Source organism: Ambystoma mexicanum, chromosome 4q, assembly GCF_040938575.1.
Source record: "Ambystoma mexicanum isolate Mex_15411 chromosome 4q, UKY_AmexF1_1, whole genome shotgun sequence".
NCBI lineage: Eukaryota > Metazoa > Chordata > Amphibia > Caudata > Ambystomatidae > Ambystoma > Ambystoma mexicanum.
Window position 1 is genome coordinate 973,465,321 of NC_090928.1, and position 17,829 is coordinate 973,483,149.

At 45.5% G+C, this 17,829-nt stretch overlaps 1 protein-coding gene across 1 annotated transcript in view; it reads left to right on the forward strand.

The window, feature by feature from the left end:
* The window catches only part of PPP2R5A (protein phosphatase 2 regulatory subunit B'alpha), a 1,092,153-nt gene that overhangs the window by 363,871 nt on the left and 710,453 nt on the right, over nucleotides 1–17,829 (forward strand). The window contains exon 4 of the mRNA XM_069608529.1: nucleotides 170–262. Within this exon, the coding sequence (XP_069464630.1) occupies nucleotides 170–262 (93 nt within the window). The remainder of the gene's footprint in view (nucleotides 1–169; nucleotides 263–17,829) is intronic.

Sequence of the window (17,829 nt, forward strand, 5' to 3'; positions counted from 1 at the left end):
CGTAGAGAGGTGAAGTTGGTTTTATTAAAAGATACATTTAAAGGAATGTAGTTGGTTTGTGGAAACCTTTGCATTTTCTATTTCTATCAAGTGTAAGCTTCTGTGTAATATCCTTCAAACTAACCTCTCTGCTGTGTATATTAATGTAGATCTTGCATTTGTCTTTCAGTTGGTATATGAATTCTTCTTGAGGTTTTTGGAGAGTCAAGATTTCCAACCCAGTATTGCTAAGCGTTATGTAGACCAGAAATTCGTACAGCAGGTGAGCATATGTTCGTTGTGAACGGTGTGTATGTGTTTTTAGTTTTCAAATTGATGGAGGCGCGTACATAACTAGTGAGATGTATGACACAAGTTTGTAAAATGTTTAGAGAATCTCCTGCTATGCTCAGCTATTTGTTGTCTGGAAAGTCATCAAATAACTGGTAACAGGTTGACGTATACTAAGATTGGCAGGAATTCAGGCAAGCATCCACTTTAAAAAAAATGACAATATCCTACTTTGCACTTTTGGCACTCGCTTTGGAAATGGCAATGGTAACATAACTTGATCTACTAATGACTTTATTAGAATTCAGACAATTGTTCTCCAGCCCTCAGTTGACACACGAGTGAAACCGTGTTACATGTGATGTAACTGATTTTTGCATACGCAGATCATTTTCCAGTTGAACATCATTCAAAATATTAATCTTAATTTTGAAATTGGAGCAATTTCATAAACCTTCATTAAAATCATCAGACCACATTTAACAAACAAGCCACAGTATTTTATGATTAAATCATACATAAAACAAATTGGTTGTTCACTGAATTCATAAAAAATAGCAAATCTTCATATGCATTGAAAGAAAAATGAAGTACTATATTGAATTGTGGACAAACCCATAACTATGAAATGAAGATGTTGGCACTAATGTATGTTTTAAAGTTTCTTTTTAAAAATCTATTTTCTCTTTGAACTAGTGTGTGTGTGACAAAAACCTATAAAGTGACATTGTAATTGAGTCTGGAATTGATGATACATTTAATAACGTTGGGCAACATTGAGTAAATGTAGAATTGACACAGTATTTTCTGCATAAGGAAGAATATGGCAAACCAGCATAACATGCATCAGTCTATAGGGTTATCACATGCCTGGTCATACTTTGATGAATTGGCCCACCTTCCTGTAATAGAAATGTTTTTGGAAGTCAAAATGTGGGAATACTATTTTTATTTTGTACAGCGATTAAAATTACTCAGAATAACGTAGTTCCATTCACTGGGATTTAGTCATTCCATATGCTCCCTATAAATTGTTTGTTTAAACAAAGGAGTAATTATATTCTGTACGTCCAGTCTGACAAGTGTATCATTTGTATTTATTTTAACAAACTAATTTCATCTTACTAGTTTGCTGTTCAGTATTGATCGAACAACTAACCTATTGAGGCATGACTACTCATTACTCCCAGTAGAAATCCAAAGACTGGATGTTCCAGTGAATTGATTCTTCCACATAAGGAGCTCTGTAGTTCGTTATTACTCAGTAAATGGAGGATGATTCAGGCAGGCTAGAAGAGTGCTATTCTTTTTATGCAATGTTGCATTCAACCATATCCTGTACTCCTGCGGCATACTGTTTGGTTGCTAAAATTGAGTTGGTAAAATGGGTTTGTAATCCTCCCACCACATTACATGCTCAGTGTATTAGCAAATTGGATAATTAACCTTTGTCAAGCATTGTCTAAAAAGCGGTTTGATGGTAAATCAATTCTCGGATAGTATTCAGTGTGCAGAACATTAGGACTGCATCGTCCGTATTTGAAATGAGTACTGCGCGATTACCAAAATTTGGGCTATTGTGAGTCAATCCCTCCAATGGTTTTAGTTAAGGAGTTTATGTATAAATTGGAGATCAAGGGTGCCAATACCTGGATCCCCGCTTTAAGACCATGCCTTCAGGAAATGGCTCAATACAACATGTCAAACCTACTGTAATGTACACCTACTTGGGAAATATCACTGACATTGTGTTATCCACAATAAATCATGGTATCCCTTTTGCTGTTTAGATTCTTCATAGGGTGGATTTGTTAACTCCTCCCCCAAGCAACATTTTCTCTAGCACCCTCACTAACTTCCCTCATGCTTCACAACACTGGATCTCCATTCCTTCACATGTTAAAATCCACTACCATCTTCTTTAAATCTTCCCTAAAGTTCCACCACCTGAAGCAATGGGAAGCACCCTCTTCTTATTCCCTGCTATGTCCCCCAACTACACCGTACCTAACTCCGCTATATAACCGACCCTGTACATATCAAGTCCTCTTGGACTATGGTCTTCCATATGCCCCATCCTATCCCCGGTTTCTGTACTATTCTCCACCATCTTCCGGTCTGTTCTCTACCTTTCCGTTAATGTATGGCACCAAATTTAGGAGTGCACCGGACTCAAGTCGCTTGTCCTGCAATAAATCAAAATATAATCCATCACAGTACTTGGGTCCTTAAACGTCGAGCACAATAACCCTTCTGTAGCAGCAGTAAACATAATAATTAAAGTTTAAGTAGCTGCTTTTTTTCCATATCCCTTCTTGAATAAACATAATCTGTTTATGCTTAATCGATGGCCAATGTCTCAAACTTGGAAGCAAGATGTTTTGATGCCTGCTTTTTCGCTGCAGCTCCTGGGGCGCAGGGACCTATTGTCGCTGGGATATATATAGGCTTGTGGAATCTACTTAGATCACATGCTGGGCATAGGCCGACATCTAGTGGAAGCTGCGGAGTATTAGTTTGTTTTTTGAAACACAAAGTGGCGTCGAACTAGTGCGTGCCAGTAATACTATCCCTAGTGTGACGTCCACTGTACCCATGATCCTTCACGCGTGTAGGACCCTGATTGTTTTTTTCCGCCATACTGTCGGACACATATTGCAGAGTTCCCTTGGCTATAGCCATCATCAAAAATGTATTCCAAAACTTCCCCGTTCTTTTCCACACTACGCCGAAGTTAGACGTCTGTGAAGATCGAGGAAACCAGCCGTCGAAACTCCACGACAGACCTTGGGCCTCGGAAGGCCTCTGGCCTCGACCCGGGCCTTGGAAGGCCTCTGGCCTCGCCCCTGTGCAAGTAGGGAGAGTGGGGGGTGCTCATACAACTTTTACCACTTTTTTTTCCTACATATACATTCCCAGCTTCCAATTAGTAACATATGGCGAGTACTCCGGGCAGAATTTGAAAGAAGTGTAACAGGAAGTTTCCCTGGGTAGACAAACAGAATACGTGTAACCTGTGTCTCCCACAAGACCATCCCGAGGCTACCTGTCGAGCTTGTAAGCTCTTCAAGCCCAAAACACTCAAGGACTGCTCGACGAAGCGCTGGGCCCACTACGCCAGGCCGCTAGAGGCCATGGACGTCGAGGGATCGTTCAGCGATGGCGGCAATGCCGCCGTATCGGATGTTGCGGGCAGAAGGGTGACTTCAGACACCCACGCGCAAGCCCCGACCTCGGAGTACTGACCGGCGGTCCAGTTATGGGGACAACACCCGGCAGCAAGCGCACAACACACACCACTTCCACCAAGCACATTTGACTCGAAACACGTGTGGAGCGATCGGCAACAAAAGGCACTGACAGTGGTCCACCAAATCTGTGTCCCCTGGGCACATTGCCAGTTACGATCGCCTCACAACAAAGTACAACCGTCCGCGGTTGAAAAAGGTGCCACTCACTACCAATAGTCCTAGAGGGCCGGTCGTCAGAAGACTATTCCGACCTCTTTCCCCAAGTAGCACGTGCAACATCTACTCCCGGGATTCAGCATCCCTCTTCCAAAACCACTGAATCTCGTACCACCTCCGAAATTCAACACAAGGTGTCTAAAACCACCTCCGAATCTCGAGGCGTCCAGTCCCTCGGGGCGGAGAGGGGGCCCTAAGAGCTCTGGAAAACATTCCTCTGGGCATGGGAAGGGGGATAAACAACATAAAAAAATCCTCAGTCTAAAAAGAAAAGGTCCCTAAATCTAGTAGAATCCAATGTCGCTGACCCCGTCACCAAGAAGAAAATTATTCCTCCCACTGCTCAGGATATGTGCATGGAGGAAGAAGAGGAAGTATTCATTCCTAGCCCAAAGGAATGGAATTCCGCAGACATTGATAGGGTAATGAGAAGACTGTCATGTATGGCAGACTTCTATGAAAAGGACCCTAATTATTTCCATAGCTATGCCAACACACCAGCTACCTCTGCCCCTTCGGCGTCCAAGGCCTCTCAACTTCCTACTAAAAGGCTCCGCTCTGAAGCTCCGGCGCAGGGATTGGTTTCAGACCCTTTGCTAATTGAACCTTACCATCCAGAGTCACATGGAGAGGAGACAGAAATGCATATACTGGAAGACCAGACAGGGGTTTCTTATTATGGGGATGACGAGGACCAGGAAGAAGAAGAAGAGGAGGAGGATGATGATGATGAGGTGGAAGCCTACAATCTTGACTCCCCAATTCCTAAAGACCCCTCTGCCCCCCCGGTGCATGACTCACTGATGGATAATCAGCCACTCCTCAATGAGGTACTGGCTAGAGCAGCAGCTCATACTCCCTACGTCCCGTCCCCTTTCCTCCATACTTATGGGACATCTCTCCGTCTCGGGACCGGAGCACTTTTGTAAAAAGCATCCACGTTTTTTTCAAAAACTTGTCCCTCCTCTTTCCTGCGCGGGGCCTGGCACGCGGCCGTAACCCCGCCCATCTTGGCTCCGCCCCACGCATCGCCCATCAGTCCTTTTCTCCGCATGATCGGGGCCCGGACGCACTTGCATCCTCCGAAGATTTTCTTCCCTTTTTTCCCTCTCTGGCTCTCGCTAGCGTTCGTTTACTAGTCTGTCTTTTAAACTAGATTTTCCAAACTGTTCATCGTGTCACCGTCGCTTCGCGAGGGCGGATCCCCATCCTCTTTGTTTAGAGTGTTTGGGTCCGGAACAGCGTTGGGGCCTCCTGTTTTTACTGTGACTCCCTTTCGGTCCGGGCACTTCAATGTCGGTTGGAGCGGTGGGAGGAGGTGTTCGGACGGACTCCTCCTTCTCATTTTCAGGCGTTCATCGATGAGAAGAAAAAACACCCGGTAAGTTCTTTAATTTTCAGAGCACCTCGGCCCGGGGATACCTTCCCAGGTTCCTCTCGAGCCGGTAGGGGCGTTGATCGCTCTGTTACCGGGGTTCGCCCTGAGGTGCCTGTCGGGCCTAATAATTCTACCAGAGTTTTTTCCAAGGGTCTCCATAAGGGGCCTGTGATCACCGGAGTACACTCCGAGGCCCCTCCTGTGGGGGCTGTGTGTAAACCCAGTTCTACTGAGTCGTGGGGTACCGGAGCTTGCTCTGAGGCCGCTCTTTCGGCTTCCCTCAAAAACAAAACCAGGGTACGCCCCGAGGTCTTGGCTCGGCTTGAGGTTACCGAACGGATGTTCGAGGCCCGTGCCGATAAGGCTTCTACCGGGCCTAGGTCCGAGGTCCCTCGTACAGAGGCTAAGGCTACCAACAGTTCTGAGGGGCCGGGCAAGGCCCAGTCGGTGACAGCGCACCGTTCCCGCTCTTGTGGTGACACCAGATCTGTTGAGGGGGCAAAGAGTTTCCTTTTACTGGCAGTGCCGAGGCTCTTCCTTCGAAGGGTCAGTTGGCGGTTGGTATGTCGCAGAAACATTCCGTGCCTCATAGTACCGGCTCTGCCGAGGTTCCTTACGTTAAGGCTAAAATTAAGACCCCTGATCCATCGACAGGGACCCCTGCCTCACTTCGTCATGTGCCGCAGTTCCCCTCAGATGAGGACAAAATGGTGCCCGTTCCCGCCACGACCACGGCGGCCATTTTAGGTACTACCCCTACAACTACGCCATCGGCCCCTGGTGTAGGGTTCGGTCCTTCGGGTGAACCTAAGGTCCCTTTTGCGCATCCTTACCGGCCGGTTTATGATTGGAACGCCAGGATGCCTCTTACGCACAATGTTTCGTTGCCCGCAGGGGCGGCTCCCTTGATTTATGTGGATACGTCGGCAGAGGGGCCGGTGTGGCACCCTTCCCCGTTGCGTCCCTGGATTTGTCCACCTCATGAGAGGCCTCCACAGGTTCCGAAACAATCTCCTGAGGACGCCTTTTTCGGTAAATTTCAAGCGCTTATGCGCACCGACCCCCATGAGGGAATATTTCAAGGGGCTTTTCAAGGAGATATGTCCACCCGCGCCTCCGACTCCACCCGTCCCGTCGGTGGTTCCGCCGGCGCCTCCCTTGCCCGTGGTGCCTCCCCCTGCGCTTCCGCCTGTGCCACCATTGTCCCCAGTGGACAAGGCAGTGCCTGACTCTGCTCAGCAGGAGCCGGACCTGTCAGATGACCCTGAAGGCGATCAGGACAACGAGGACCTGCCCCGCTCTACCAGAGCTTTCCATGACCGGGTACTGGACATGATGAGCTTCTTAGATGTTCCGGTGCCCGAGGCACCTGCTCGGCAGGAGGGCGTGCTTTCTGGGGCGTTCACCTTGTCTCTTTTGGAGCGTACCGGCCTGTTCTTGCAGAAGGACGTTCTGGCCGAGGTCCGAAGAGTTTGGGAAAACCCACACTCGGGACATTTTGTCAATAAAAAGATTGACGCGAAGTACAGGCTACATTCCTCGGAAGAAGTGGCCTTGTCGTCTTGTCTGCCTCCCTCCTCCACAGTGGTGGCTGTGGCCACGTTGCAATCCAGACCTGCAGCTTCCTCCTCTGCGACGGCGACTCAGGTCTTGGGAAAGGAGGACAAGATCCTGGACTCCCTAGGGGAGGAAAATCTTTGCCAATTTGGCCTTGCAGCTCAAGCAGGCCAATGCAGAATTGATTTTGGCGGGAGCTAACATGCGGATGTGGAGAGGTCTGTCGGAGTTTGAGGAGCACATTCCGGTCGAGAAGCTGGAGGATTTCAGAGGAGGCCTTTCCGATGGCAGGGTCTTGGCCCAGGATCTCCTGGAGGCTGCGGCTCATCACGTAGACACCTCGGCTCGGGGTCTGATGTTAGGGGTTGATACCTCGCGGCAAGCATAGCTACATGCCACAAAGTTCTCGAAGGAGGTGCAAGACACAAGGTTCTGGACCTTCCATTTGATGGTAAGGAGCTTTTTCACTCTTCTACTGATGTAGAGCTCACCAAAACCAAAGACGGCACTCAGACGGCCAAGTCATTGTCTGTTCTGGTTAAACCTGCCTTCAAGACTCAAAGGGCGTTGTTGCAAGGTCGACTTTCCTCTTGTTTTAGGGGCTTCCTTGACCGCAAAAATCGCAGAGTGGATACTCCTGCAGGGAATAACCGCCGTAGACAAGAGCGTACGCGGTATTTCTCCCGCTCCTCAGCCTCCTCATCAGGTTCAGGTGGCACCGCCACCGATAAACCTGCCAAATGAGGGTTTTCTGCGCTCGCACGAGACCCCGATGGGAGGACGAGTTGCATCTCATTGGGAGGTGTGGCAGACCATCACAGAAGACAGATGGGTCTTGTCAGTCGCTCGAGCGGGCTTCCGCTTACCTTTACCCCCTACCTCAACCCTCCTTTTCAGCTGTCAGGCTCACCCTCCCTAAAGGCCAAGGTTCAGAAACTTCTGCTCGTCAGAGCTGTGGAACCCGTTCCCCTTGGGGAACGAGGGGAGGGCTTCTACTCCCGGCTGTTTACTGTGCCCAAACCCAACCAGGCTGGCCTGCACACCATCCTAGACCTTTCCCAGTTCAATCTTTCCCTACCCCAAGAGGGAACCCACACAGGAGATACCTCTGTTTTTCTTTGGGAGAGGAGCACTTCCAGATTCGGGTGCTTCCTTTTGGCCTCAGTTAGGCGCCGCATGTCTTCACGAAGATGATGTTGGTGATCGCGGCCCATCTTCGTCTCCAAGGTATCCATGTGTATCCCTATTTGGACGACTGGCTCCTACGCAGCCCTTGCCCGTTGGCAGCAGCGGGCAACCTCCAGTCTCTCCTTCAGCTCCTGTTCCATCTTGGGCTGTCGGTGAACTGGTGGAAATCCTCCATGACGGTCTCACAGGACCTGACTTTCCTGGGTTTTCGTTGGAACACGATAGACTGCCGAGTGTATCTGACCGGGGACAGAATGGCGGATCTGTTGGCCACGTGTCAGGTCTTTACGCAGTCGGAGAGCATGTTGGCCTGGTGGTTCCAGAGGCTTCTGGGCCTCATGGCCTCGTGTGTGCTGGCTCTTCCTCTTGCTCGTCTCAAAATGAGACTGACCCAGATGGCTCTTCGGAGTTCCTGGCGTCGGGCTGTGGACCCGGATTCCAAACGGATAATGATTCCGGATTCCATGAGAATGGACCTGGACTGGTGGTCTTCTCTCAGCAACCTGTCAGTGGGTGTCTGGTTCCATTACCCAAGCCCCATGGTGACGATCACGACAGACTCCTCCCTTTTCGGGTGGGGTGCGACGTTAGATCTTCAGGTCTCGGACCTCTGGTCACCTCAGGACAAGCTCCTGCACATAAATCAATTGGAGCTTCTGGCGATTTTTCTGGCGCTCAAGGCGTTCAGACCTCTCATTGTCAACAAGGTGGTCCGCATAAGAAGGGACAATGTTGTGTCAATGTAATACATAAACAAGCAAGGGGGAACAAAGTCTCCCCCTCTCGTGGATGGGTCCATCCAGATGTGGGAGTGGGCCGTGCTTCATGGGGTCTGGCTGCTTGCAGTGCATATCCTGGGCCGGCTGAATGTCACCGCGGATGCCCTCAGCCGGCGGACAGTGGTCAGCTACGAGTGGGAGTTGAAGGCGGAGATCCTATCATGGATTTTCTCACATTGGGACACAAAGGAGGTGGACCTCTTCGCCACGGTGGTAAACAAGAAGCTTCCTCAGTACGTCTCCAGAGGGAGGCTGGGAGCCGCCTCTCTGGGGGACGCACTTGAGATCCCATGGCACAACATGAGAGCTTACGCCTTCCTGCCTCTTCCTCTGGTTCATCGAGCAATTTGGAAGTTGAAGAGTTTTGTCAAATTTTCTCTTCTACTGATCGCTCCGTGGTGACCGGCCAGGTTTTGGTTCTCAGAACTTCAACACCTGTCAGTGTGTCCGCCGATCAGGTTACGAGTAACTCCCGATCTTCTTCAGCAAGGGGAACAGCAGATGTGGCAACCCTCCCCGCAATTGCTCAGCTTGGCGGCATGGTGCCTGAGTTCACGGCTCTAGAGCCTTTGGGTTTGTCTGCGGATAACATGCACATTATCCAGGCAGCCAGGAAACCCTCGACCAGATCCCAATACAAGAGTAAATGGCTCAGGTTCTGTCATTGGTGTTTGGAGAAAGAATTGGACCCGAGGGTGGCAACGATTGACACGGTGCTGTCCTTTGTCTCCTCCCTAGCAGAGTCAGGGGTTCATGTCTTGTCCTGCAGGATTTATCTCTCTGCGATTTCCGCCTACCTCTCTACAGACCAGTGTTCTTATTTGTTAACTAACCCGGGAGTGAAGAGACATTTTGCTGGTTTGACACGACTCTACCCTCCGGTTCGTAGTCTGCACCCGCCTTGGGACCTAAATGTAGTCCTGACGGCGCTGTGCCATAAACCTTTTGAGCCAATGGCTATGGTTGACCTCAAGTACGTGTCCTGGAAAGTTTCCTTTCTGGTAGCCGTTACGTCAGCGAGGAGAGTGACTGAGCTCCAGGCATTGTCGGTGGAGCATCCTTTCTTGGTCTTTCACAAGGACAAGGTAGTCCTTCGGACGAACCCAGCTTTCCTACCAAAGGTAGTGACCGAATTTCATCTGAATCAGTCGATTTCCCTTCCGGTCTTTTGTCCGAACCCTGCCTCGGAGGCTGAAAGAGTTCTACACTGCCTGGATGTCCGAAGAGCTCTTAAGTTCTACCTGGACAGGACTGCCGAGCTTCGGAGTTCTTCCGAACTGTTTGTGACCTTCGGTAAATCCCAGGGCAGGCCGGTGTCTAAGGCATCCATTTCCAGATGGATTGCTGCCTGTATCACGGAATCTTTCACCGTCCAAAAGCTGAAACCTCCTAAGGGTATCCATGCACATCAGGTGCGAGGCATGGCAGCTGCGGTTGCTTTTCAGAAGTATGTTCCCTGGGAGTCCATCGCTAGAGCGGCTACTTGGGCCTCCCCATCTGCTTTCTGTAAGCATTACTGCCTCGATATGAGCTCTAGGGCTGACGCTCAGTTCGGCCAGGCTGTGCTGAAGAACCTGTTTCAGTAAGGGGTATTTCCATCCGCCCATATTTCCTGTAAGGAGTGCTTGGGAATCTCCCATAAGTATGGAGGAAAGGGGACGGGACGTAGGAGTATTACCAGGTTACTCACCGTAGTGACCACCTTACTCCTAGTCCATAGTCCCCTTTCCTCCATATGCCCGCCCGCCGTCCCCTCTAATAAGGTTCCTCTGTTATTGCTAATGGGTCTTGGACCCTGCGATAGAAAAGGACTGATGGGCGATGCGTGGGGCGGAGCAAAGGTCGGCGGGGTTACGGCCGCGTGCCGGGCCCCGCGGAGGAAAGAGAGGAGGGACACATTTTTGAAAAAAATGTTGATGCTTTTTACAAAAGTGCTCCGGTCCCGTCGCACAGGACGGAGAGATGTCCCATAAGTATGGAGGAAAGGGGACTATGGACTAGGAGTAAGGTGGTCACTACGGTGAGTAACCTGGTAATTTTCAGATAGACTCACAGGGTGTCCAAGAAGATGGGGATTTCGCAGAAGAAATCCTAGGGGACAAGAGAGCCATTACCCAGGCTATCCCGATATTGAAATCAATCCAGTTAGAATTGATCCCTCGCTGGTAACCCCAAATCTTACTCGTGCAGTGAATCCACGAGTGGAAAGTCTTCCGGGCCGCACCCTCAGATCCCATGTACATAAGGGGTCAATTAAAATCTGACTCCCTGGTAGTAACAACCACCAGAAAGCGGGCAGGTACACCACTAGCTTCTTTAGAAGCACCTCCCGAAAAGGAGAGCAAAAAGATATATGCTCTGGGTAGGAAAGTTGCCTCCACGTCAGCCTATCAGGCACGTATTGCTAACAGTACCACTCTTTTAGCAAGCTATAACTGCCATCAGTGGGAACAAGTAGCTGCTCTAGTAGCCTCTGCACCTGAACCACTAAAAGGCCAGTTGGCCCAACTTGCAGCAGACAAAGTCAGTAACTGGATGCATCCTTAAAACAAATTTTGATGCAGCCGATAATGCTGGAAGATTTATAGCCGAAGGCACAGTAGTAAAACGCAACGCTTGGCTAAGGCAGTCAGGGTTCAAACCCGAGACATGCCGGTAGAGCCGAACGTTCTATTCGACAGGGCAATGGAAGAGGCACTAAAGACAGCTAAAGATGAGTATGAGACCCTAAAATCTCTCGGCCAACTCACAAATAAACCCTCAGGTCAGAGGGGAAATAATAATTTGACGCTTTCGCGGCCAAGGCTCAGAGGAGTTCCAACTACTACCAAAATCAAGGAACCTCATGGGGCAACAATCCGTTCCAGATATCACAGGGATTCACCAGAGGCCAGTGCAGGGGGCTGCACTAGGGGTAGAGGCAGCCCCCCCCAGTGGTGGTCCGCCACCTAGTAAACAGTGACGTTCCGCTTTGGGTCCCCTCCCATGCATCCCCATTAGGGGGGCGCATTGCCACCTTCACCCATGCATGGGAGGGGTTAACTTCGCACAGATGGGTGCTGTCCATAGTGTCCGCAGGATACTGTATGGAACTATTAGCGCGCCCCCACGACCATCCTCCAAGACAGAAGGTACACTCGTTGGAGCACCAGAAAATCCTTCTCGAGGAGATCGCCACTCTACTTGCAAAGGACGCCATAGAACTCGTCCCGGGCAAGCAGGTAAACGGGGGTATTTATTCAACCTACCTCCTTGTGCCAAAAAAATCTAACGATGCGCCCAGTATTTTTTTTTTAAAATACTTTTTTAGTTTTTTACAAACTTTTACAAAATTTTAAAATGAGAAACATTTAATGACTTTAAAATCTTGTGAATCCATAATTTACAGTTTGCAATTAACAATACATAGTTAATTATTATATAATACATAATTCATTTTAAACATCAGTTCATTAATATAATCATGATACAATTTGAGCGAATTTTTTTCTATTTCGCACACCTGTTCTATGAATGCCAAAACTCTTATTCTCAAGGTCATTGATTCTCCATGTAGCATTTTCATCCATAAAATGTCCCTCAGTAACCATACATTATAAACAAAATCTTTAAAATACATTTCCCTTTTAGTTGCTAGTTCACGGCATTCAGTCATAAGATGACGTAGGGTTTCTAGCTCACCCTTGTCTTTGCAGAACCTACACGATCCATCAACGAGCAATTGTCTAGCTCTTGAGCTTATTATTTCATTAGTCAACAGCACGTTCATGCGAAATCTCATAAAACCAATTTTCATTTTTTTTACTACGAAATTTCTTTAGATATTGCTCCATTTCATTGACTCCTTTCCCTGCTGTTAGTATTTGCGTATATAGCTTTGTGTCACAGATTCTCAAACAAGTGTTTTCCCAATCATAAACTTTGAGTATTTTCTTTACCATGTTAGGATTTTTCCCCAGTAATTCCATAGTCACTCCTCTTTCTTGGAGTAGAGTTTCGCATTCAGATCTTAACTTTGCTATAAATCCATCGGTATCATTCTCTCTGAGCTGGGAATAAAGAGTTCTTTCCTTTGAAAATTCACATTTATTCATAAGACAAAGTTTCTTCCACTGAATCAAACTCACGACAGAATACATATCTTATAGCCTCCATAGGAATGCATTTAGGCAGAAAGAATAGTATAGATATCAAGATTTTACTTTCGACAGCTTTATATTCTGTCTCCATTGTTTTTGGCCAGAATTCAGTTCCATACAAAATTGTAAGCAGTAACTTATTTTTATAGAATTCTCTGCATGGTTCAAGGAAAAATTTACCATACTTATTATCAACCCTCTTCATTTGAATTAGCATACTGTTGACTTTTGAGTTGAGATAATTTATCAAGAAGGTTTTGCTATACTTAGCTACTACAGGATACCCCAGGAATTGGAAATTATCTTTAACTGTCAGTTTATTATTATCCCAGTTCCACACGAACTTAGTCTTTCCACATTTTACACCTCCTTTTGAGAGTTTAATAACGACAGATTTACCTGAATTGATCTTTAGGTCTATTCCCAACATATAATTACCAAAAGTTTGTTATAAGTCTTTGTAGACCCACAGGCGTAGAATCTATGAGCAAAAAATCATCCGCATAACTCACCCAATTAGTTTTCAAATTCCCAATCTTAGGAGAAACCAATACTGAAGCATCCAAAGCTGTTCCTACTCCTGCAACATAAAGATTATACAAAGTGGGTCCAAGAATACATCCTTGTCTAATACCCTTCTCAGTACAACACTCTCTTGACAAAAGGCCATCTGAATCCAGTCTAATCTGCGTTTTAGATACGTTATGCAGTATTATAATGCTTAAAGGCCTTTAGGAATTCCATAACTATCCAGCCTCTGCCATAGAAGGTTTCTGTTTACACAATCAAAAGCTTTACTTAATTCCATGGATGCAACATAAATTGGTGCATCCAAAGATTTCCAGGCAAGTGCCTGGAGACACTTTATCAAGAGTCCTCCACAATCCGTCTCCATATTTCTACGAAACCCTATTATTCTAGGATCAAGTATGTTCATCTCTTCAATCCAATCATTAATTCGTTCCAGTATGATAGCGGCAAATATTTTAGAATCTGCATCCATTATACTGAGAGTACGATAATTCTGTGGATCTTCCCTTGATCCCCTTTTAAAGATCGGCACCATATATGATAATTTCCAAGAATCAGGAATGGTTTGTGACTCCATTATATCTTGGAATTGGATGTAAAGAATCTTGGCCCATAGGTGTGAGGAGTGTCGCAAGACATTGTTAGTTAATTTGTTAGGTCCAGGGGCTCTTGAGGAGTTGGACTTCTTTATCTTCTCAATAATATCTATAGCGATATCTAAGTTCCATTTCTCTATTTTTTCTGTGTATTCTAAAGCAGTTTCAGATGTATACATATGCTCAATATAGTTAATCCAAGCATCTTCAGATATGGGATTTGTAATCTTTTTCCAATTCAGTTCTTCTTTATAATTTATAATATCCCAGAAGGCCCTGGTGTTTTTCCCCTGCAGGCTTTCTAGCATCTTTTCCCCATCTACCTGGGTGATACGAATGCGTTTTAATTTTAACCAGTTGGTATACCTCTGCTTTAGCTTCCTAATTTTTTCAACACCGTTCATACAAAAATTAGGACTCTTCATGATTTTCCTTATCTCCCTTCTGAGTTCGTTTTTTTTTCATTCTAATTTCTATAGAGTATACATGCTTGTGCTTTTTATCATGATTAGGCTGGGGTGTAAGGTTTGCCTGTAGCACTGTTTTCAAGTATTCTGGGAGACCTTTTACAGAATATCTTTCAATCTTGTCTTCCAAGTTACAAGTATTAAATTCAGTCAGCATGCACATAGTGAAATCATTCACTTTTTTTTCAGACTAACGCACACGGTTCCCTCTACTACTCACACTTAGATTCCCTAGATTTATATCACTCCTGTTGGGATTGTTCGGTAGCCATTTTAGTTCTAGAATTAACATCGAATGGTCACTCATACTGGTATCTTTCCATTCAATGTTTTTTACTTTTCCAACGATATTAGCTGAAAGAAAGATAAAATCAATCTCAGAGCATGCGCCCCTTGCAGCCCATGTAACTTTCATTTTCCAAACGTTGTAACCCCCATCCTAGAGCCCAACACATCCACATTCCACCTTCCACTTTCTTCCTTTTGCCCCTTTCCACATTCTGGTAATCGGTCAGAAAACAGTCCAGTTTTTCCACATCATTCAGGTTGCAACTCGCATTGAAATCCCCAGCAAGTATAATGCTTGCATCGCCATATTTGCTAAACCATTCATACAGATATGTGTCTAGTTTGGCCAAGATTGTTGAGAATGGAATCCATGGTTCTATAAACATTCAACAGGAAGATTATTTCTTTATTCTCCCCCACAATTCTAGCCCACACTGTTCCAAGAATTTCACCATATATGTCACACTCTTCTTTTTGCTTTATCATTCCGATTGCTTTTTTGACGAGAGTAGTTATTCCACCTTTTGGTCTACCCAACAATCCTTTTATAGCCGGGATATAGGTGGTTACAAACCCATCCCATAAAAGCTTCTCTGTAAGCCAGGTTTCTTGTATAAAGAGAAAGTCTGACAATTTAAGGGACAAGCAAATATCACTATTACCTGTTTAAATGTTTATTTCCCCTAGAATTCCAACTCAAAATTTTTAATATAGAATCGGGCCTAAAATGGTTGGGTCAAAGCTCTTAATTGCGCAATTGAGTCCTCTAGGACCCCTCTGCTACTCTCCTCAATTTCTGGTTTTCACTTTTATCTGTATGATTTGCCTCCTGTCTTAGAAATTTGTCACGGTTCCACCGGAGGTCATTTTTCTCTTCAATCACTTCCTTTTCGTTTTCCCATATATGAAGGCTATCGGCCTCCTTCATTATAATGTTCCTAACCAATGGTGAGTAGATCAACCTGATATAATCATATCTCCACCCATGTATAAAATCAACAAGTTGTATGTCCTCGGATGTTATGAGTCGTAATTCAGGGATTTCATCAAATAATTCCAGGATTTTCCTCCTATTTAGGAAGACTGGACCTCCCTCCTCGAACAAGTATTGTAATATCAGCCCGGGTGCATTTGGATATTTGGGTTTGCAGAGTTTCAAAGCTCTCAATCCATAATTTCCTTCCCCACCCCCATTCATTTGTTCGTTAAAGCTACACTGGTTACCATTATTTTGATATTCTTCACTCTCTTCGGACATCACTCTTCCCCCTTCATACTCTCTGCCTGCCTCTATTCTCTTATTCCTTGGTTCTTCACTTGTAGTTACTGTAATGGGTTGTGATTCGCTCCAGTTCTTTTCTTTCAGTATCTCCCTTACTATATTCCTAACACTTTCTTCAACTGTAGTTTTGTCCACTTCTTTTGTATGTTATACGTTACCATCCTTCTGTTTTTCATTACTACTTTCGTACATTTGTCTTTCTCTACATTTGGGATACCTGTATTCCTCTTCTTTTTCCATATCACCACTTATTTCCCAAATACTCTCCCTCCCAACACTGTGAGGTGTCGTATGTTGTTTCGGGGGCGCAGGTATCTGTGTTTTAAAGATGTCATACATAGCACTTCCTTCCTTAACCTGAATAGGGGATTTAGATAGATCAATCATTTGTCCTCCGTCATTTCCCTTCTTTTTTGTTTTTCCAATTTTATTTCCCTTACCCAGATCCTTGGATGTTATTTCCTGGTTTTTTGGCCGTTGTCTTCCTTCACTAATATTAGTTTTCTCTGGCTTTTTCCCCTTAAGTGCATCCTTCAATCTTATGTCTGAGTTTTCATAATGAGGACCATTTTCAATAGAGTCACCTTCCTTCGAACCCTCTTTATTTCCCTCATCAATATCACCGATTGCTTGTTCTGCATTTAGCCCTTTACCTATATTACGTAGGAATTTTAATGATGAAGCCTTTCCAGTTTTGAGTTCTGCTGCTTTTAGCACTCTGTTTTTTTCCCCTTTTTTTTGCATTTTTTGATACTAACATTAAGTCTCTCTTCTGCCTCGTTGTTTTTACTTATTTGCCCCAATTCTTCAATCGGATATGTTTTTAATCCCAAATCTTTTAGAGGCCTATCATTCTGTTTGTATGTTTTATTTGCGTCCTTACTATTTTCAATTCCTTTTGCGATGTTCACATCCCCTTCCGGCGCTCCTATATTGCGATCCAATATATCTTTACTCACATTTTCACTTCGAATTTCCATCAATTTAATTTTTTTACATTTGCTCCAAGCACACTGTTTGTTTAGAGATTTCTGACTGGAGCCACTCTTTTAGTTCGCAAAGTGTGACTATAATGAAGGTCCTTACCCTACTTGCATTATTTAGATTACCATCTTTAAAAATTGGTTTCCCCACACGATCACCTTGTAAGCTCTCTATTTCTTCCCCCGTCATTGCAAGCTGTGTTGTTCTTCTCTTGGTGAATATTAATGGGGTGTCTGTCATGGGACTATTTTGTGTGTCTAAACTCTCAAAGCTTGCGCCCCGATCTTCAAAAGATTCCTTCAACTGTACTCCTCCCCTCCACTTCATCATCAAAGAGGAGCTGAGATTGGGCAGGCACTACTTCCCCCCCCCCCCCCATCGGCACTTCTCTCCCTCCATTTCCTCTGCAATTTTCACAAATTCAACGTCGGTACTTTGTGGAGCTTCACTCTGCACAGTCTTCTTGAATATTTGTACTTTGATTAGGGGAAGGTGGTAGGGGCATCGCCATAGCCTTTAAAAAGGTACTTCTCTGTGTGTTAAAAACTATGGGGCCTAATATTGAATCTTTTTTAGAGCATATTATCTTTTTCTTCATCTGTTTTGTTTCTAAAGAAAAGTACTATTCCAAAGGAATAGATGTAGTTTACATACATATTTCAAATGAGTAGGTAATATGCATACGTATTTCAAAAGAGTGTGAACGATGTCACTATAGTTATGTATCTTTTCCTCTATTACCAATTGCAAGCTTAAATAGCCTTCCAACATCTGTCATGAAAAGTGCAAAAGACAATAATCAAACACATCTATCATTCCGCATTAGTTCTCCTTTCAAACTCTCTGCCGGCTTCCGGCTATAGAATGCCTTTGAGCACTTTGGCACGTTACAGATTACAGAGC